At 37.9% G+C, this 22,409-nt stretch overlaps 1 protein-coding gene across 1 annotated transcript in view; it reads left to right on the plus strand.

The window, feature by feature from the left end:
- The window catches only part of LOC121951246 (neuropilin-1a-like), a 90,844-nt gene that overhangs the window by 51,313 nt on the left and 17,122 nt on the right, over positions 1 to 22,409 (plus strand). The window contains exons 7-11 of the mRNA XM_042497511.2: positions 12,366 to 12,521; positions 13,757 to 13,901; positions 16,193 to 16,368; positions 16,515 to 16,670; positions 20,882 to 21,026. Coding sequence (XP_042353445.2) covers positions 12,366 to 12,521; positions 13,757 to 13,901; positions 16,193 to 16,368; positions 16,515 to 16,670; positions 20,882 to 21,026 — 778 coding nt within the window. The remainder of the gene's footprint in view (positions 1 to 12,365; positions 12,522 to 13,756; positions 13,902 to 16,192; positions 16,369 to 16,514; positions 16,671 to 20,881; positions 21,027 to 22,409) is intronic.

Consider the following 22,409-nt stretch of genomic DNA (forward strand, 5'->3'; position numbering starts at 1 on the left):
TGGTAGATTGCAATTACTGTGATTTGGTTTATTTCTTTGGCTCTGTTTTTTAGTTACACATGCGGATAATATGATACTTTTTTTGTGTGTTAGAAAGTCAGCCTCGAGTGTTTACCTATTTTTGGGCCAAACATGTAGGTAAGTATGGCGAATTGGCTTTTTGTACAGCCGAATACTGTTTTGTGTGACTTAAGGCAGCAATCAGCTTTTCAACAAAGGAAAACAAACAGTGGGAAGAACATGTTCTTCAAGATAAGTTGAAAATCTTTTGCAGATATGAACAAAGTGAAAGTGCTTCATTTTATCTCGTTTCCTACCCTCTCGAACATCCCTGAAGAAGAGTGCAGTCTGTCACCTTTTGCTGAAATTACAGGAACTAGAATCAGATTTGTTTGGATTTGTCTTGGCGCCAAATGATCAGACCTGAGAGGATGACAGGTCACCAAATCTAGATACTCGACTCACATTTTAATTATGCTTTGTAAATAACCATGTGTTCTCCCTAATATGGTATGGACCAAAAAAAAAAAAAAAACTTTAGGTGAGATCACCCCCCCTCAGATTGCATTGTAAGGTGTGGCTGGAGTCCAGGACTGTCCCATTGTCCTGGACAGGAACTCATAGAGGAAGACTCACAATGCCCCTCGCAGTAAGAACAGACACTGACTTCCTTCCTGTGGGGGTTACAACAGGAAGTAGACAGGAAGTCAGCCTCTGTGCTGAATTAGTAATAGTGGCTCTCTATTGTCTGTCTGGGGACTTCTTTTAGCTACCGGGCCACAGCTGAGCCCTCTGGGATGTAATGATATGAAGCACACTGTTTTGATAGAGGTCAATGGGTTAATATATGGAGAGAACCAGAATCCAATACACTTAAAATATGTAACACTCATTGAAAACATTTTTTTTAAATCAATGCACTAATGATGCCTTTTGAAATGTTTTATCATTTGTTTTGATTGTGGTACAAATTCTTTTCCTAACAGGGAATTTCCTAACAGGCATGTCGCATTTAAGGACCCCTTGTTTGAAATTAAACTAGAAATTACACTAACACAAGAGATTTTTTGGTTGCATGTCCTGTCTAAGACTTCTCTAACGTGTGAACATATTGAAACCTATCTTCACGATTATAGGAATAGATTTAAGAAGGGATTATTTTTGCCTCATTTCCACTGCATGGAATGGCACTGCTTCACACAACTGGACTCGCTCTTTTTTTGAGGGTGGGGGGGTTATCAGAAAAAACACTCTTTTAGACTCACCTCCTTCGAGGTTCCAAGTGAGCTAAGACGATATTAGAAGTTGGAGGTAAAACACTGCAGACCACTAGATGCACAGAGAGAATCGCCACTTGAGCTACTCCATTTTTAAAAAAAAAAAAGCCTAGCTACCATCAATACGACTGCAATTTTTTTTAAATCACAAGACCCAGATTTTTTTTTAAATGGCAGGCCAGAAAACAACAGTATACACTATGCCATACAGTTGATGTTCCTCTGTTTAGTTTCCAATGAAAAGATTCAACAAGGGCCACATTGAGGATGATGTCATGGCATTCTCACATTGCATTAAGATGGCGATCAGATAAAAACGCTGTCTACATTTAGGGGTTACTTTCTGCAGCGAAAAAATGAAATAAAGAAAGCATGTGTAGATTGAAAAAGGGGACCTCTAGTCATTGTTTATGGGAGTGCATAAAGCTACAGCAACTGTAGAAGAGTGGGGTTGAATGTATAAGTCTTATAATTGGAAAGGAAGTTCCTTTATGAGCTAAACTCTGTGTTATGGGAATATACCCTGAAGACTTTGCTGTAACTCTGCAGCAGTCTCTGCTCACTGAGTTTGTACTTTTACAAGCCAAAGGGATAATTGCACTATTATGGAAGAACATGGATATACCGTCCATTGGAATGATAAAGGAGCTGGCAGCTTGTATAGCTTTGGAGAGTCTGACTAATATTCTGAAAAGGAAAGATAATAACTTTGCTCGCTATTAATTAATTATTTTGCTGGGGTCCTTCATTGTTAAATTGTTAACATGTTAAATTCAGTTTTTAAAAGAAAATAATGAAATAAAGAAATACCAAGTGAGCTGACTCGAGGCGAGCTGAACCATGCTGTGGAAATGAGGCATCTGATACTTTCCTGCCGACTTACAGGAAAGTTAAAATATCCTTGACAAAGTTTTGGCTTGTAATCAACACGTTTTCCTTTTAGGTTGATCCCATCTGCTTTTCCATCCTGAGGACAAGCTTTTTATACCCTTACTGTCAGTTTACATCAAGCAAACATTGTTTATAACCATAGCATAAGCAGTAATTTAGATCCCACATTGACATTTTCCATGCAGAAACAGTACAAGTGCCTTTAAATTTCCTTCATTTTGTTGTTTGAGACCTAAAATAAAAATACTTCAGAAACGTTTAATCAAACTAACCACACAAATTACAAGCCCTTTTCTCATGATATAGAAAAAACATTGAGGTAAACACCTGGTAGAGTTTGCTGAGCATGGATGTGCCTTCTCAGCAACACTGCAGTGTCTCCCTGCTGCTGGCCTCTGACCATCTCTCAGTGATTTCTATAAGGACACACTGACTTTAGATACTAAAGAAAGTGGCAACACTCCTCCAGTCATGAGATTTGCACCAACAACTTCTCAGTCACGAGTTCTCTTACATGAGGCTACAAGCTATACCGGGTCTTGTTTAGTGTGTAGGGACAGATTTCTATATGTGTGTGTGCGCCCTTCTGCCGTTGAAGTAAAGCTCTGTCGGCAGTCTCTCCCTAAGAAACGGCAGACCATCCCCCTGCCACAGTGATTTATAGCCTCAGAACTGGTGCTGTTGCTCGCCTCCCGACTCTGTGAGGCATTTGAGTTATGACTGGTGGTTTTTGTGAGGAGAATTTTCCATTTTATTTGATTAAGTGTGGTGCGTGGCCAACTCCGCACAGCGTGGTTTTGCCTCACGGCTTTCCATTCATCTTACTTGAGAAGAAAATTATGACTTTGTTAATTCTTGCATGCCCGCCTCCTCCGCTGCAAACACCTCTATTATTCATTTAAAGGCATTTATATTTTATTGATACTATTTTCAGGTTACTATTCATAATGTTTTTCAGGGATGATGGTAGCCGGTGGCAGTTTTAGGTGGCGACAGACAGTGAGCTCATTATCAGGCTTTATTATATATCTATAATCATATTTTTTGCACTGCGATGACTCATCTCATCAGCATGCTGGATGCAATGAAATAAAAAGCCTCCATTTCTGTAAATGACATTTCAAAGATTGACAGAGGAATTAAATGTAATGCTCAAGAAGAAATACTAAAATTTTACTTGTATAGCAATAAAATCACCAAAGGAGAAACTTGTACAAAGTAGTATCAGCTATAAATGCAACTTTTAATGTGAAAATATAGCTCAATCTATACTTGCAATGAGACAGTAAAGTTCAAATTATTTTTTTAAAGTAAGTATTTAACAAATTAAACGGCACAAACACAGTAAAGTACAAATCCACATATTTTAAAGAGGACCTGTTATGCTCATCTTCAGATTCAGCGGGAGAATGACTGTAAAAGAGAATTGCACATTTTACCGTGAAAAATCAACAATAATAGCCACTACACACAACCAGACATGTTCAAGCAGGAATGTGATCAGAAATTGAAGCAAATTAGCGGCATAGGCAACCAAGATTTCCCTGATATTAGCATGTAGCTATATGTAGCTACATGCTGCTATGTGAGTACTTGCAGCTGTGACTTTAACCGAGAATAATCTAACTTTCTATCGTGAAAGATCCCAAAAAAAAAAACTTGTAAACACAACCTGACATGTTCTAGCACAAATATTATCCAAAACATTTCCCTGACGTTAGCATGTAGCATTAAAGTGTGTATTTGCAGAGATAGAGTGACTGTAGCATATTATGTGAAAAATTTACCAATTAAAGCCTCTAAACACAACCATTGCTCATATGTAAATGAATGCGATCTAAATCAGGGAGAAATTTACAACATTGGCAACCACGTTTACATGTTTCCCTGATGTTAGCATGTAGCTACACGTAGCAGTGTAGGCTACATAATGTAAATACTTGCAGTAGAGTGCTTGGAGCAGATGACCAGATAAAGAAATCCAGCACACTATGTCGTCACAGTGTAGCTAGACAAGAAAAATCTAATGCAAAGAGATTATTCAGATCGGTAGAAAACCTGAGATTAGGATTATTTCTACATATGTTTACCTCAGTATTTTAAATTTGGCCACGTATAATATGAACATCCTTCATTCAACATTTCGGATAGACATGATAGGCCCCCTATAAAGTTGGCTGTCTTTAAAAATGCTCCAAGAACTCTGATCAGATTTAAAAAAAAAAAAAAAAAAAAAACACTTTCAACACAGTATCCAAGCTTCATTTGTATGAATGTGGCTTAAAAACTGCCTGTTGGTGAATCTTTACAAGAGAAAATTGACCTGTAATTGAATACCATGATGTAAGCCCAGGAAAGGCTTCCTTCCCCTCCTGACTTCAGGTATTTATAGACACCCTGCTGTTTGTCTTCAGGATCTCTTTTGACGCCACCAGGAAGAGCTCAGCAACATGCATCTGGAGAACACATTTGGGCCTCGTATGAGCTGGATTTGTTGACGAAGCCGGGGCAGGGGGAAACTGAAAGACAAAAGATCCTCCAGAGAGCGTTAAATGGTCTCGCTATCCTGAGCGACCCTCTGGAGGAATGCTTTAGTGAACTTCCAAACCCAGGAAATGTCAGTAACACAAATCACAGTAGCTAACATGGAACGTGCGAGGCTTCGGCTGAGTTTTGTTAAAGCACATTGGTGGCTTTGGTGAAAGAAGTCATGTGGTTTTGGTGTTCTGTTAATCATAAATCTAATTTCTTACACAATGAGTGAGCAGAAACAAAAATAGTGATGAAATGAGAGTTATGTCATTCATCAAAGAGAAATAAAGCCCCGTAACCAAGTAGATCTAATTAGTCTCACGTTCATTCCTCGCGGCTACCAAAGAAAGTATTTCAGAAATGAGAATGAAATTCTTTCTTCTTCATCATTGCCACAGAATCATTTAGAAATTCTGTAATGGGGTTTTATAGACCCAGTGGTTGCTATACAAAGACATGATCTCTACATGGGATTAAGAGGTTGGGCGTAAGGTTGGGTACTGTTGAAAATGTTTTGACCCTGGATTTGGTATGATACCAATGGTACCTTTTTTGGGTACTTTACTTTCTTTGTAGTGACAGAAAGAAATGTATGTGAGTGAGTGAGTGAGTGAGTGTGGGTGGGTGTGTGTGTTAAAATAAGTTTTAGTTAATCAATTTCCCAAAGGTTTCGCAATTTTTGGCAAACCAAGGTTAATGTGCTATATATCTGTATCCTGGTGGTCGCAAACCAGTCAATTATATATATTTTTTTGCTTATTTAAACTGAGCTCCCAGATCTCCTCACTTCATCATTGGCAAAATCATAACCAAATTAAGTCAGACGTACTTGGTTAACTAAAGTAGCTAACACTTAAAAAGAACAATGTAATTTCACTTGTCATGTTTAAGTCACAAAAACACAACATAAAATAAATACAGCTAAATCTTGTATTTACTTTACTTTTTCAAGGTGATTGGTTTCCAAGATTATTTTAAGTAAGATTCACTTGTCACATTTTTCAGGGAACGGCCGACGGAGCATTAATCAGTAATCGTTGTACCGACATTATTCAATTGGCAGCCTTAAAGTACCAAGTTTAGTACTCGACCCTAAAGTGTACGTCATCTTTCGTTGCTTTCATGAATCCAATGAAAAATACGAACACAAAAATGAAGACATGCATGGAAAAGACTATGTTGTTGGTATAAGCAACCAGCAGAAATAATCCTAAATTGACATATGCCTATAACACATTAACTGCACCTAGAATAACCTGAAAAGGATGTTGGCCAGACAGATACATCCCTCTTTATTAATTGGCGGAGGCTAAACAAAACAAAATAACGCCCTCTTTCCAAAATCAGTTTATAATAATAGAACAAAAGGTCATGTTGAAAAAATGAAATGGCAATATAGTTTGATTATTTGCCTAATATAATCCTGTAAACATGCAAAAACATTATCAGTCACGCAGTTTTCCTACATGTCTGTAAGGTCATTTCTTTAGTAAGAACTGTGGCACATGGGAGCATTTTAGCGCTGTGAGAAAAACTTTTGTTCGCTGTGAAAACTTTTTCTTTCCCCATGAAATCCACTGCCTCCCCAGAGTGCAGCACTTTCTTAAGCAAACACTGAAACCTCAGATGAGAATTGAGTAATTGGGACTCTTTCTTTTACTATCACTGCTGAAGCAGTATCCTGTTTTGGCTGGAAGGAGCGGCGTTTTTTGTTCAATCTCATTTCGCCACACTTGACTGAATTATGTCCCCCTTCCTGCATTTTGTTCCCTTCATTAAAAAAGCTCTAAGTGTGACTATTTTCTGTGGCATTAATGTAGGCACTGCCAAGTGCTGAGTAATTAGAAGATGGAAGAACAATTAGCCCTAGTCATTTGACAGAGGAAGTCTGGAGAATGGAGCTTTGACCGGCCGCTGCAGAAAACATGCAACAACTGCAACGACTGGCCGGTGGATTACTGTAAGAGCTGAAGCATTTCCTGTTTAAACTGGGGCAGCAACTCTTTGTTCATAACTTGAATTTTGTTTTTCTTCAGTTTGAAAACTATACTGTCTGTGCACAACACCTAAATATTTGTGTTTAAATAACCGTTTAAATAACTATAGATTTCTTGATTAATCATACTCGGGAAACTTAAGGTAAACAAACATTAAACTTTCACAAGCAAGATGCTGGAGTTAGTGAATGCTTTGACATGAAAAGTGATAGAAGCAATAAATGGATTATCAAAGCAGTTACAGATTGATTTTCTGTCACTCAAATGGGTAATTTTAATTACTCGGCTAATCGATTCAGCTTTAGATACCCTCCAGCAGTGGATTCCAGCAGTGACTTTCAGATCTGATTTTTTTTTTCTGGATACACCTTCCTTACATTAATCCTGTCACATTTCTGGGAACTGCCGACTCCCCTACAGGAAAAAAGACCTTTCATATGGATGTAACTGTCCATAGAGAATAAGTCTCCTTGTTTGATCTTGCATGCCTGTATAAGGTCAATCATAGCCAGAGAGAGAAGCCTTTGCCCTTTGATTCTTACACTTACACCAAAACCTGTGTTCACCAGTATTGTGCAAAATGGGGTCATGACCAAGGAAAATCTAACGGGGTCATAAGATGATACAAAGCATAGCAATGAAAAAATATATTAAGCAATTTAGTTTTTTCTGACGTTTCTCTATTTTTTTCATTTTATTGGTTTATTTATTGTTTGTTTGATACTTTCACCTCTTGAAGGCATACCTAACCCACCAAACCTGTGTATCAGTTACTTATCTCATGTAACGTAAAATCCATTCTCACATGAATCTAGTTAATGAGGAATCCAAATCCTGAGAATATTCTTGAATTGAAGTCATAGGGTTCCACATTTAACAACAGCAAATTATAACAAAAGATTTGTCTACAAACTTTCACACAACTCGTGCAATATCATCCAAGTCCATTTATTCACTCATATGCTACATTGACAAAAACAATAATTTTACCTTCTTGAACATGGGAGCTGCTGGTCCACCACTGCCTCAGTCAGTTGTTTTTTGTGTTATTGTGTGTTCTTTGTGTTTCAGAGGGTAAGCCTAGATTCTCAAAAATCATGCAGTTACACGCAACGATGCACTGCAACATTTTAAGGGGTCACAAGCTAAAATTGCTAGAAGTCACTTTTTCCTCAGATTTTTCAACCCAACTCTTGATGTTGTAATGAACAACATAAATTATCCTTGTTTATCTCATTTCACAACAAAACCTACTATACGCAGTGTTTTTGTTACATACAGCGCGTGGTGCTCTCTCATGGGAGTTTAGATCAGAAGGCAGCTGGGAACGCCAGGCAAGCAATCCCACGAAACATCGTTTCCCAGGGGTCTCCCTGTCAGTCACAGAGCCCACACAAACCCACGGGAAGCTATTTCCTTCTCCTTTTCCTGAAAAAGCAACAGTGGGAGAAGTTAAATAATGGCCTCCGGTCCCTTCCCATGTACAGTATCAGAGCGTTAACGTCTCTCTGGTAATATAATTACACACCATATATTACAGGCATCCCACATACTGAAGCGCTGTGTATTTTTGGTAAGCAACTGATAATTCCCAAACTCAACAAACAAGCAATTTTGCTTAGCTGAAGTGGAATGAAATGGAGTGTCACCTCATTTGATACACAGTTATGAAAATAAATGGATTCCACTTCATGCTTTACTGCAATTTGGAGGAACTTAATGTGATAACTATAAATGAAGCTACATCCAGTGCTGGTGAAGTTTTTTTTAATTTTAGATGGTATTTGTGGGCGGTGTATATGTGAATCACTGAATTAAAAGGACCACTGTGAGGCTTTCTGTTATCGATGCAGCTCTCTTTGATGATAACTATCATTTTATTAATCTCCTTTTTTTTAATCTTTTTCTTTTTCTTTTCAAGCACTTTCACAGCCTTGTTTCTGGACATCTCTTTGCTGCAGTGAGATAAAAATGCCTCTGCCATCTGATTGAGTCTTTATCTGTTATTTAGCTCTTAGATCATAATTTCATGAGGAATCTGGGGAAAGTATGGCCACGAGATGCGATAATGGCACTGTAATTTCACTTGGTGTTGCTTATTTTAAGAATTGCTTTGAACTGCTTGTGAATTAAGGATGATTACATTAGTTTATTTCAAAAAAGAAACATAACACAAGTTACAGTGTATAACTCCTTTGTCCAATTCAGTTTAAAAAACAAAAACAAATGAAAACACTCCGGAAATGGACGTTTTGTAAGTTGGAATTCTCTCTATTTTTAGGATGTCTGGTGGGTTGTTCTAACTCAATCAGACATGAGACTATGTGTTTAGTCAAACTAAGAAATTACTCTCAGCCACCAGAGATTTTGGCTTGTCCTGACAGTTAACCCCCCTGCATTTATCTAAAAGATAGAGCTTTTAGGAATTAAAAACTACGTACTTGTCAAAAAAAAGTAATGAAACAAAATGACAGGTAGAAGTTAAGTGAAGTTACAGCAGTGCTTCATTCTGAAATGAGATATTCACTGTTTTAAAAAAAAAGATCAAAATAATAATCTCAAAACATGTACTTACAAAATTGTGCTTTGAATAATCTTTATGGATAATTATGTCTAATAGTCTAAACTTTATGTCAGTAGACTGCATTGATTTTGTACCAGTTCATGTGCATGTGTACACAAAATGAATACAGGTTAAGATAATGGAGTTTCCAGATGTGTGACGTGGAAACCTTAACATAGTCATAGTTAACATACTTGTAGTAAATGGTTCATTTTTGTCTGTTTTTTCACATTTTTATCTTACTTGTGTTTTGATCATCATTTTGACCACAGAGGCTAAATCATTAATGCAAATATTATTAGTCACTGTTATTTCTGTGCCCACATTAACCAACCTGCTTGCTGAGTTTATTTGGGTTTAACCCTGAGATTTTGACCCATATCTTTTGACATTTTAGGAAATATGCTTGTCTGTTATCCTACTCAAAGTCAAATAAGATGGTGATAACAGTTTTATCTCTGATGGTCTGTACAGAGATATAGGACATCTGAAGATTAGCTGAGCACGAAGGCTGGAAGAAGGAAGAAACCACTAGCTTTGTTCTGTCAGAAGTAAAACATCAGGTTTCCCACAACACCAAACTGTCTTTTTTTATAGCACGTTGTTTTATTATTTAGCAAGTGAGGCAGCCTCTATTTTATCCAAGAATCACAGGGGTTTTAGCCAGAATTACAGCCCGGCTGCTGAGATGCTGTCTGCTGTTGCTCAGATAGCTTCTCTTCTTTTTATGTATACGTTTCAATAAAATACACAACATGTAACTTTTGACAGAGCTAACGACAGAATCAGGACTCACACATTAGCTCAAACATACATGCTCAGTACCTACATATGCATAGACATGAAAAGCTATATATACAAAATATTTAAATAAATAATGCACATAATCCACAAAGTAAGAATGTTGCACAGATATGAGGGTACTTCACAGACAGCAGCGTCCCCCTGCTCGCAGGCTTTGTGCTAAGCTTGGCTAACCCGCTCTTCTTTGCACTGGGCACACCCAGATTGATGAATCCTATCTTTTAGATCTCTGGAAAACTTTGATATTTCTTCAAATGTAATAAAGATGATTCTCTTTATGTCTGGATTATAAACTAGAGTTAAAGATATGACAGTGTACCATCAAGTCAACGTAAACCAACACAACCTCTGTCTTTTTCAAGTCCAGTTCCTATAAATTAAGTATTTATTTAATAAAATCTGCCGTTGGTCCGCAACAACCCGTAACCTTGAAGGGTACACACACACACACTCATACACCGCAGGTCACACACTAGTCATTAGTGATGCGAGTGGACAACCATAAAATTGATTCTGAGCTGGTTCCCACAGACACACACACACAGAGAGAGAGAGAGAGAGAGACACACACACATACAGAGAGACACACACACAGACTTTTCTAGACATCCTTGTGGATCAGCAGCCTGAGGCTCAAACCTCAGTCCAGGCTAGGCCGGAATTAAACACATGATCTAAATCACATGTCATGCTCAATCCATTTCTTAGAAAAGGTTGCTTTGTCGATAATAAAATGTCAGTAAGTGGAATTATCTAAAAAAAAAATGTGAATGAGAAGCATTCACATCTAATACCTTTTTTCTCTCTTTTCATTGTAAACTGTAAATCAGAAAACACTTCTGGTGTTCACATTGTAGCCAAAATGAAACTAAAATGACATTAATAGTTTAAAAGCTATTTCAACTGCCAGCATCATCTCACATTTAAATGCTCGTTTTAAGAGAAAACGATTAAGGAGAGTACAGATGACTTACAACACTTGTCAGCAGTTTAGTCGTGGATTGTACTGACTGCATAATGTTCCTGTAGAAGTCTTTGTTCGTGGAAGAGAGATGGTTGCCTTAACAAATGGTGCTGCCCATCCCTCCAGCGTCCTGCTCTGATTTTTCACTGTCTACTTCGGATGGATCACAGTATAATTAATGAGATCTGAGCCTCTTGTTTCCCATATGCTTCAAATGAAACATGGGGCAAGACAGTGTTGTATTTGTATGCTGATGCTTTTTATGTATAAATTGGTACTTAATATTACATCAAAAAATCTAGAAAAATGTGTCTTTCTTCTTCTTTTTGATGCAGTTACAGACTCTACACACCAAACATACTTACCCTATTTTTAAGCCAACCCATATAAGTCAGGATTTAAAATCAAAAACTTTGGCATATTCGGGCTTTTCTTATCTTAAGTGCTTTTTGACAGTGCAATTTGAGAAGGGAAAGCATTTCATGGGCGGCACGGTGGCGTCGTGGTTAGCACTGTTGCCTCACAGCAAGAGGGTCCCTCGTTCGAAACCTGGTTGGAACAGGGTTTAGTCCATGGGCGGGGGCCCTTCTGTGCGGAGTTTGCATGTTCTCCCCGTGTCTGCGTGGGTTCTCTCCGGGGTCTCCTGCTTCGTCCCACAGTCCAAAGACATGCAGCTCAGGTTGATTGGTGACTCTAAATTGCCCGTAGGTGTGACTGTGAGCGTGTGTGGTTGTCTGTCTATATGTGTCAGCCCTGCGATAGTCTGGCGACCTGTCCAGGGTGTATCCCTCCTTCCCCCGCGACCCTAGCTATGTATTGTATTTCAAAAGTGTATGCATAACTTTGAGCTATGTACTTAAACCATGTATCTACTACTTTTAGCTGTATATTTCAAGACTTTATCCATTACTTCACGCAATGTATTCCAACCACTTATGCATCACTATTAGCTATCTTAACATGTATCCATTACTTTGAGCTATATATTTCAAACTTATAAACATATGCATTATCCTAATCTATGTAATTTAAAAAATCAGCCATTAGTACATATTTCAACGGTTTATCAATTACTTTGAGTTATATATTACAAACACTTTCCATTACTTTTAGCTGTTTTTGCCTTCTCTGCTTGCTTGCTAACTACTTCTCACACACTCATTTGTGACGTGCAGTGTTCAACTGTTACAGCTCACTAAATTTGTGTTTTATTTTTGTTAATCCAATCATAATGTCTGTTGTGTCAAATCAGTTGACACTTAGAGTGCCCCCTGAGGAACCTCACCTTTCCTCCTGTCTGAATTTGTCTGTTGTCCTGTCCTTTACTATGTTTCCAGGTGGACTTGGGATTTCTCCGATACGTCACAGCCATCGGGACGCAGGGAGCGATCTCCAAAGAAACAAAGAAGCACTACTTTGTTCGCTCGTATAAAGTGGACCTGAGCTCCAATGGAGAGGACTGGGTCACTGTGAAGGAGGGCTCAAAGCAGAAGGTAATGCTGACTCATTTTTGTTACAACTGTAACAACTGTTATGTATCTACTATTGATTAGTAATGTAGGACTCTGTCTTCTAATCTGTGAGGACAGAAATGTTGATGGCTAAATCAATGTTTCCCACAACTGACAGCATTTGGCTGCATCCCCAATATGAAATTAGTTTGCTGAAAGTCTCATCAAAATCAGAATGCGTTTCCTCGGAGGAGCACTGGCCTGGAAGTTGTCTTACTGACGCTGATGCAGAGATAAATTGATAGTTTACAGAATTTCTCATTAAGTGACATTGATAGACGTGGTACAAATGCATATGCAAGCATCAAACCAATTATGTCACATTCTCAGCTACTGTTAAATCGAGCCTGAAGAGTTTTCTAGGCTGCTAAATTTGGCTCCAGTGGCTCAAATTGAAAAGCATAGTCTTGATATATGGATTATTTTTGTTCTATTCATCTTTTTATGCAAGGTATTTAAAATAAACATTTAATTCAAGCGTTTTTAGTCACGAGTCAGGCTCGAACTAGATTCTGCTTAAACCAGAACATACTGAGAGTTTATTTATAGTCATCTGATTAGTACACACCATTTAGCTATTCATGCAGTATTTCAGGCAATTTAAATAATAGAATAGATTTGGGCCAGAGTTGGTGGTGGTAGTAGTAGTAGTAGTAGTAGTAGTAGTAGTAGTGATGGCTTTATATATATTGTAATAACAGTAGTACTAGAAGGAACAGTAATAGGGCAGTTGTACTGAGTAGTACTGTTGGTTGTAATACTTGAACAGCATCAGTAGTAGTATTTGCTTAGTAACTGTAGGGGAAGTAGTAATATTACAAGGAGTAGTAATGTTGTAATTGTATTAGTCACAGTAGTAGTAGTAGCTGCAATTCTGGTGCAGTAGTCCTAGTAGTGCCAGTGGTAGTAAAAGCAGTTGTAGTGGTGTTGATATTGGTAGTGGCTGTGTTTGTAAAAGCAGTGGTAGTAGTAATGGTAGTGACAGTGGTAGTAAAGCAGCATAACTAGTAGTACTAGTGGCATTAGTAGTGACAATATTAGTGAAAGCAGTAATAGTAGTGGTGGTAGTATTACATGCAGTGGTAGTAATCGTAGTAGTTGTAGTGGTGAACAGTTGTACTACAGTGACAGCAGCATCAGTGATAATATCAGTAGTGGTAGAGATGCTAAAAGCATAATAATTTGTAATGTTTCTTCCTGTACCTTGTTGTCTTCAGATTTTCCAGGGGAACCACAACCCGACAGACGAGGCTCGCTCCTTCCTCCCCAAACAGACTCTGGCTCGCTACATCCGTGTCCGCCCCATGTCCTGGGAGCAAGGCATCTGTATGCGCTTTGAAATCTACGGCTGCAGAACATCAGGTAATGTTTAACACCTCCTGTTCACAAACTCACATATTGTACATAATATGAGGCTAGGCTTCCAGCTTGAACTGTTGATGCACTGATTCATGGTTTTCAATAACTCTGGCACATCCTGTTAGCACTGGAATCATAATTCATTCATTTATTTCATGCATTTTCTTTCCTAATTAACTTTCCCTGTGCCCACATGGACCATTAAAGTTTAATGTCATCTAAATCTTTTCTAATCTAACACACACACACAAACACACACACATATACACATTCACTTCTGCAATGTGTGCATGTGCTTACACACACGTTTGATTTCTCTCCTTCATTTCCATTTTCTAATACATTTCTGAGCAGGTAAACAGAACTTTTCAGCTCACTTTTTTATGAATCTACACACTAAACACTACCACAATACATGCACTATTTCGAAACTTCATATTTAGGCTTTTTTGTTAAACAACAAACAATTTCCAACACTAAATTTCACCCTTCTCCATTCAAAAATGTCTATTATTTAATGTAAGTTTCAAATTTCAACAATAGTTGCAGTTCAAAGTACTAAATGTATCATTTTCTTTAAGCTTCATTTTTGCAGCGCAAACTTATGATTTACTTTCACAAATGCAAAATCAAAAAAAACATTAACTTAAACTTAAACATTTTATCTTATTTTACAAAGAGAAACTTTCTTTCACAGACATCAGATGCACTCTCCTAAACCAGGGATGCATTTATACAAACACTAAATGCATCTTTACGAAAGGGAATAGATGAAGTAATGTTAACACCTCAAGTGAAAAGGAAATGAGTGACAGTCAAGAACACTTCTTGACATATTTTACCTGTTCCTTTCAGAACATACACTCTCCTGTTAATAGCATTTTCTCACTTTTTCACACCGTGAATCAAACTAACATCTTTTTGGCTGCCGCATGAAAACCTCCTGCTGCTCTCTGTTGATTTAAAATAATCACCGCTTCCAAGGCGAGCGCAAACTCCCACAGAAGGACACCGTTATTCATTACAGAGGAGCAAGAGGAAAATCATGCCGCCTCATTACTCATCCTCTAACATTATATAAACCTCAGTCCTTGATGTACTACAAGCAACTCTCAGTAGGAGAGCTCCATAACGTAGATATTAGGCTCTTACTCATAGGAGAACAGGCCATAGTGCTAGACAGGTGATTCAGGAGATATAATGACACAAGTGGGAAAGCGTGTGTGTGGTGTGTAAGTGCTGAAGGTGAAACAGAACCATCACTCACTCCCAAACCCATAACCTTAAACATCATCCTCGTTTTGACATAATTTAATCCAATTTCTGTATTTAATCCTAAACCAAGCTCCTAATCCAAATCATGCGATTTAAAGAAGTAATAAAATACAGGAAAGACAAGCTCCCTTATACAAATTTAACCCTTTTTTTATCACTGCAGGATATTTGGTACTCGTGAGCTCAGAAACACAAGAACACACACAGATAGCGCTTTGGGGGGTTTCCATAAAGAACACTGAGTAGCTGTAAGTTCACAATGTGGAGGAATTTACATCCTCAGGAGCCGTTGTTAAATCCCAGATATAATTCTGGAAGCATTTGTCAAACACAAATATCACACTGAGACCACGACTGTTCGTGTCCGGATATTAGATCTAGCTTGTTGTGGATAATGGATTTAACTTGGCTTGCAGTGACCAGGCCATTGTGTCCTGTCCACATATGTTAGAGTTTAATTAAGTTTTCTTATTGCGGGAAAACAAAAAGTACATTTAAGACTGGCACTGTTGTTTAACAGATGTCTTTAAGCCTCAAGGTGACATGTAGCATCCCCCTCAACGACAAAGTTTGTTTGTTTGGGTTTGTTGTTTTTTTTATTATTATTGTTTTTTTTTTTCTTTTACTTTATTGTTCGCTTATTTTCAGGTAACTTTTTGTTCCTTTGTTTTTTTGTTTTTTACTAATTTCTTCCCAATTTTTGGACGGAAGGGTTTTTAAGGGTTAAATAAGGCTTAGTCATTTGCTCAAAGTTGAAATCAGTCTCCATACATAGTTATACACACAAAAGCTCCATCATTCTATGTTCAACTCAAACAAACTCTTCCCAGAGATGATAAATGAGTCTCTGGTGTTTTTACATTTGAGTTTAAACTCTGCAGCAGCGCCCAGAGGGCATCAACTTAAACTGCTGACTAAAGCAGTGACAAGATAAGGATGACAGTAGCATTTCTTATCATACTGTATGCCTCTCAAAAGTTTCTTATCCACCACTGTTTCCCTCTTTCTCTCTCGTACAGACTACGCCTGTTCAGGGATGTTGGGGATGGTGTCAGGTCAGATCTCAGATGCTCAGATCAGCGCCTCGTCCTTTGCCGACCGGGGCTGGGTGGCTGAAAACGCCCGGCTGTTGACAGGGAGATCAGGCTGGACCGGGCAGCAAACCAAGCAGCCCTTCAGAAACGAGTGGCTGCAGGTGGGTTTAATCCTGAACTTTGAAAGTTTCATGGTGGGAATTAGTATGTCATCGAGTCAAATTGTCTGTCTGTCAATCAAGTCTGCTAGTTGTTTAATTTGTAAAGTCAAATCAACCATTTTTCTCTGCCTCGTCCTCCCTGGCAGGTGGATCTGGGCCAGGACAAGATGGTAAGCGGCGTGGTGATCCAGGGAGGCAAACACCGTGACAGGAACGTCTTTATGAAGAGGTTCAGGGTGGGACACAGCCTGGACGGAGAGGAGTGGACCATTGTTAAGGAGGACAATACTACAAAGCCCAAGGTTGGTTCAAAACATGCACATACAGTGTAATGTGCATTCAACCTGCATTTAATTGCTGTCACTGGTAGTTCTTCTTACATATTACTGTTGAATTGTAATGTCAGTTCCAAAGAGATGTGTCATTCTTTAAGACAAGTTAATATTTGCTAATCCAAGAAGTATCTGGACTATTTAACCCAGGGTCAAGAGAAGTGTCACTAAACTCGGCGATCATTTTCAGATCAACTGCCAACAAAGTTTTGACTTGAAGACAGATAAGACTTATTTAAAAGCTAATAAAAACTGCAACTAAAAAGCTTTTAGGATGTGAAAAGTCTTATATGAACTCAACCACTGAAATGGTTTCACTTCATCATCTACATCTCTTCCTCCCTCTCCAGTTCTCTCTGTCTTTCTTCATGCTGTAGCCATGCTCTTTGTCTTATTCAGCAGTGACTGACACAGATCAGCAGAAAGTAGATTATACAGGACGCAGATAAAAGTCTGCTGACATGAAATGAACCTCTTCTTTCTGTGATCTGTATTTCCTGGAATCCATCAGACAGACGCTCGACTGGCCACAATGCCGCTCCTTCGAAGAAATGTTTAGCACCAAAATTATAGACTGCTATTCATATGAACTTAGACTGCTGTTGGTCAGATGCTTTTGTCTGACACATTCTTGACATTAGGAAAGCCTTCAAAGGAAAATTTTGTTGTAGGAGAAAATAAGATTACATCTAGGCCTCAATAAAGAAATGCAGACTACAAAAAGAAAAATAATGGTTAAAATGTGTGTAGGGAAAAATCAAGGATTTAGTCTGTACACTAGTCCCAAGCATTTATTTATTTATCACCTCCCTTTCTAATTGATTTGTTCTTTCACTTATTTACTCAGGCTGTGAACTGTTTCTTCACAACATTTCAACTTCTGCACTGAAAGTTAAACTTGTTGACAGATGTGGTGTTAAAAGAATATTATGGGGGTTACACCATAAAGATTTCCTTAACCCGCATCTTCCTGTGTGCAGTATTTTGCCTTTATAACACCCCAAAATTATAATGCTATCAGTACGTAAAATCAGAAGTCTGTAGTTTGAATTAACTGAATTAATCTGATTTACTCACCCAAATCTGTCCAACTGCCATTATCCAGTCATGACAAGAGAGGAGCTGATAAAAACATTAAAATGTTTATCTGATAAGCCATCAACAATTACTCTCACAACAGTTATGCCTTACAACCTTCTGGTTTCACCTCTCAGGAATCATAGAGGCTGCCCTCTTGAATGGTTGGAGGTTTTTAGGGATGTATGCAGCCTGAGAGGAACACTGCAGACACTACTCAGGGCTAGAACAGTACAAATACCTGCTCTGCATGTTTTTTGGTTAAAGAATACAGTTAATATTTTTATTCAGAGGGATAAGATACGGTACGATACGATATGGTAAACCAACTGATCCCCAGAGGGGACATTGGTTGCAACAGCACAAAGCAGAAATGAGTTCAAATAAACTAGAAAGTAAAAGAAGAGGAAGAAGTAGAACAAAGGCATTGTTTATCATCAAATATCAGGTCTTTATAAAGAAAACTAAACTTGATTTTAAATACGATGAATTTAAAAAAAAAATCTATATTTTTTTGGCCTTATCATTAATAATCTGAAACCATTTTTACTGTCTTTCCTATCCAAAAGTAAACATGCATCTTGCAGCTGTTCAGTTTTTTCAGAATAAACAAGACGAAGACGTGTGGTTAAAATGAGTGGCAATGGAACAAATTAGGACAAGACAACCGCCTACAGAAACTTCGCCAGAAGATGTAAAGAAGACAATGCAGTACTGCTCTGTTTGAATGACAGGTGGTGTCTGAGCACAACAATGAGTGTTTAGTACAAGATATGATTTTTTAAAAACAGCAGAATCCCACAGATTACCTCTGGCAAGACATTAAAAATGTGAACAGATTTTTTTATTTATTGTTCAGCCCTGAAAACATAAGACCCCACCAGTCTCAGGCTCTAACCACTTCTTGGCGATTTAAGTGACTTTGATTCTGATCCTCGAGAGGAAATTCATGTCATTGCCTCTGAGACCCCACTTCCTCTCCTCGGCTGGCCCCGTTGGTGCGACATCCTCCTCTATGCGTTCCAGATGGCAGGGCGGAGGACGAGGTTGGCTGTCAGTCTCCTGTTGATTTACTGCAGACGGAGATCTAGATGCTCTCTGCTCTGTTTACCGTGTCTTTTTATAAAACCTCTTCAAAAGACGAGACAGAAAGGCTCAGTGAGGCCCTGGCTGGTACATTTGTTGGCTCACACATAGACACACTGTATATGCTCATGCATAAATATGATTGCATATATACAATGGGAGATTGGCCTGGTGGTCATCTTAACCCAAGTATAAAGTACAGTCCTAGAAAAGGGACAATTGATGGTATGTGAAGAAAAAGCATTGAGTTGTGTAGTTTTAGAAATCTCAAACTGTAATCATTGTTAACTAAAGATGATCCAGACTGTATTTTATTTTATGGAATGCATTATATACACTTTATTTTACACGTCAGTAATTTCCCAAAGAACTTATAGGAAGTTTCCTGGAATTAACTCTGTAAGTTGGTAATTATTTTATTAATTTTCTTAAAACCCGACTAAATAAAAATTAATTGACTTTTAGAGTTGTATAGTGGGAAGAGTAACATTGGGTGTCCCGGGCTCCACAAGTAAAAGTCCACTTCATTTTTTTTCCCCCATAGACAATGTCACAAAACTCTTTAAGGCTTTGATCGACATGAAACTCTCCTGGTTAAATCAACGTTACAAAATATTAAGAGTCACATAAATATTTGTTTCATTTGATAAAAATAATAAGAATTAAAAAGTTCAAAGCTTTTAATCATTATTTGGCTATTTATTTCTTGAAAAGATGCTATTTCCTTTACACTAAAATGCCCTAAAACTAAAATTGTACGATCAACATGAGCACATACAGTGATTAATGTGTATTTGTATTTGTCACAGACAATAATGTTCATTGATAATGGAAATAAAGAAAATTGTATTTTATTGATTTATTAGCTTGAAAGGCAATTTTCCGTTGAATCCCTAGAACTAGATATTTGGGGGAAAAAAGCTAGACTCTAAAAATAGGATTCAAAAAATGAGAGATGAGTTTACGTGTTCATAACATTAAATCGTTCACAAGACAAAACAGTAAATTTGCACCAATAAATGCTACAACCAAACAACCATATTTATTACAGGTATATGCTAAAGAGTTAGTGATTGGGTGATGTTGGTGTATTTTTTTTTTTAAAGTTCTGCCTTGTGCACACACGGTCGCATCCTACATGCCTAATGCCCCACTGCAGCCTGTGATAAATCCGGCAAAAGGAAACCTCAGCAGTTCCGACAGGCAGGAGGGCTTTTGGTGTTCGGTGTCCCACCACTTGGCTCCCAGTGTGAAGGAAACCATTTTCATCTGTGCTGCTTCCATGTTGGACATATGAAAGGATCCGTCTCTGGTTCTGATTTCCTGGCTTTTTGTGTTTGTTTCCTCCTTTCATTTTGTCTCAGTTTGTTATCAGACTGACCGATGCTTCATCAGAAGCAGAGAAACATCACAGCAGAATAAGTTATTGTTTGTTTTATTTGTGTGCGGCACCGTGGACGGGCTTTACAGTTTGTGCTGTAGAGTTAACCCCAGCGGGACAGAGTAGTCAGATTTGTCCATTTGTCTGTGATTTAGCAATTTATCATTCACCTGCTGAAAGAAAAACAATTTCAAGGCATCAGAATTCCTCATGTTGAAGTGAAATATAGCTTAGAATTATACTGTAGAGCTCCTGTGAGAATACATTTTGTACATTTTTATTTAGTTAATTAGCAAAACTGGTCATAAAAGTTATTCTTACTCACGACATCTCTGAACTTTATGCTTTGGGGACATTTGCAGGAATCCTATAAAACACAGTTCTTCTGATACTCTGAGCTACATAAAGTCAAAACAAATGCAGTTAGAAATGCACCAAGTTTTATCAGAGAGTCCAAGTCGAGCCTCATTACTCTTACTTTAAAAAATACAACAAAATCATACAGTTTATTCAATGTTAAACCCTTTGTAAGAGTCTTAAGTTCATATACTGGTTTATTCTGGCATCTGGCGAATACTGTTTTCTCTAAATTAAAGTACAGCAAAGCCCTGACACGTCTCTCTGTCTTCTGCCTCAGATATTCTTGGGAAATCAGAACCACGATACCCCAGAGCTGAGGTCGATGGGTCCCCTCCTGACCCGCTTCGTCAGGATCTACCCAGAGAGAGCCACCATGGAGGGCCTGGGCCTCCGACTGGAGCTGCTGGGCTGTGAACTGGACGGTGCGTTCCATTTTTTTTGTCTGAAAAAAAAATGCATGAATAATCCTCGTAAAAGTACAGCATGTGAAATTTAACTTTATATTTCATGAACATTATGAAGTTTTGTAGTATTTTAAGATATCCTAAAGGTGTGCTATACTGTATATTCCAGTAATACCAATGTTTGAGAATGCTCAATTTAGTGCCTGAAGTATAATTGTATGATTTTAAGTGTTTGCATTATTTACATTCACATTTTCTGATATCTAACTCATCTGCTATAATAAGAGCATCCAATAAAACAAAGAGCATCTTAAAGTGAACATACGGGCCAACTAAAACCTTTTTTATCTCCAACATTGCACACAAACAATAAAACAAAAAGAGCAAGTATAAATTGGATCAAATGACTCAGGAAAACTGAAGTGTCATCCCCAAGGAAAGACAAGGCAATATTACACGGAGGTTGATATTAAAGCAGAACACTCCTGTGGTTTCTGGCTTTGGCAGAGTTGCTCTCCCAGCTCAGCTCTCACAAAAAGAAACAAGTAGCATAAAGAAAGGCAGATGAATTACAGCAAGTGAGTAAACTAGTCTGGAAATCAGTCTTCATATTAGTTTAAGCATTCACTCTAGTATGGATATACCTAAAGTTAACTTAAAAATATATATTTTTTTCCATGTTGGACATGAACAGGGAATAATAATTTTATAATATTTGATTTTATATAATGCTACAGTAGAACAATACACCTAATCTAAGCATAACCTCAACCAGATGTTGTTCAAACTAAATCTTCATAAGGTCAGGTATTGTATCTGGTGCTTAAATTAGTGTACTAATGAGTCAGTTTCACAGAATGACTACAAGTGAACCACCATTAAGAGCACACAACTACAAAAAGCAGGTGAAAGCTGCTTCTATCCACCAAAAACATTCAACATATTATGATGTGGATCATTTGAAAACACCAGTCCTGCACAGACAGAGAACAGCACCTCTCAAAAACATGGAGAACTCATAAGTAGGTAAAATGAGGCGTGTCATCATCATGCAATGCATTTTTGCTCTTTTTTTGTGCCCTTCTGTCTTGGGGGCTAGTGTTTTTGAAAGACAACATGAAAGGAGGAAGCAGTACAAAGTACTTCCTTTACGGTATCACAAGCTGATTGTTAAAGTTCCCCCAAATGAAAGTATATCCACACTCCAAAAAAAGCTAAAGAAAAGCACATTTATTTCACATTCAATCTCCAGTTTGGAACATCTCAACTACTTTACTTTAACTTCTTCTGTCTGCACTTTCCATCGTATGCCACAGATGTCAGATGACGCATGGACAGTGGAGGCTTAAGTATTTTTGTGCATTTCCTTTGGTTTCAATGTAGATCGCACATTTTTAGGAA

This window comes from Plectropomus leopardus, chromosome 12 (assembly GCF_026936395.1).
Source record: "Plectropomus leopardus strain MGB_pleo_1.0 chromosome 12, ASM2693639v1, whole genome shotgun sequence".
Taxonomy (NCBI): Eukaryota; Metazoa; Chordata; class Actinopteri; order Perciformes; family Serranidae; genus Plectropomus; species Plectropomus leopardus.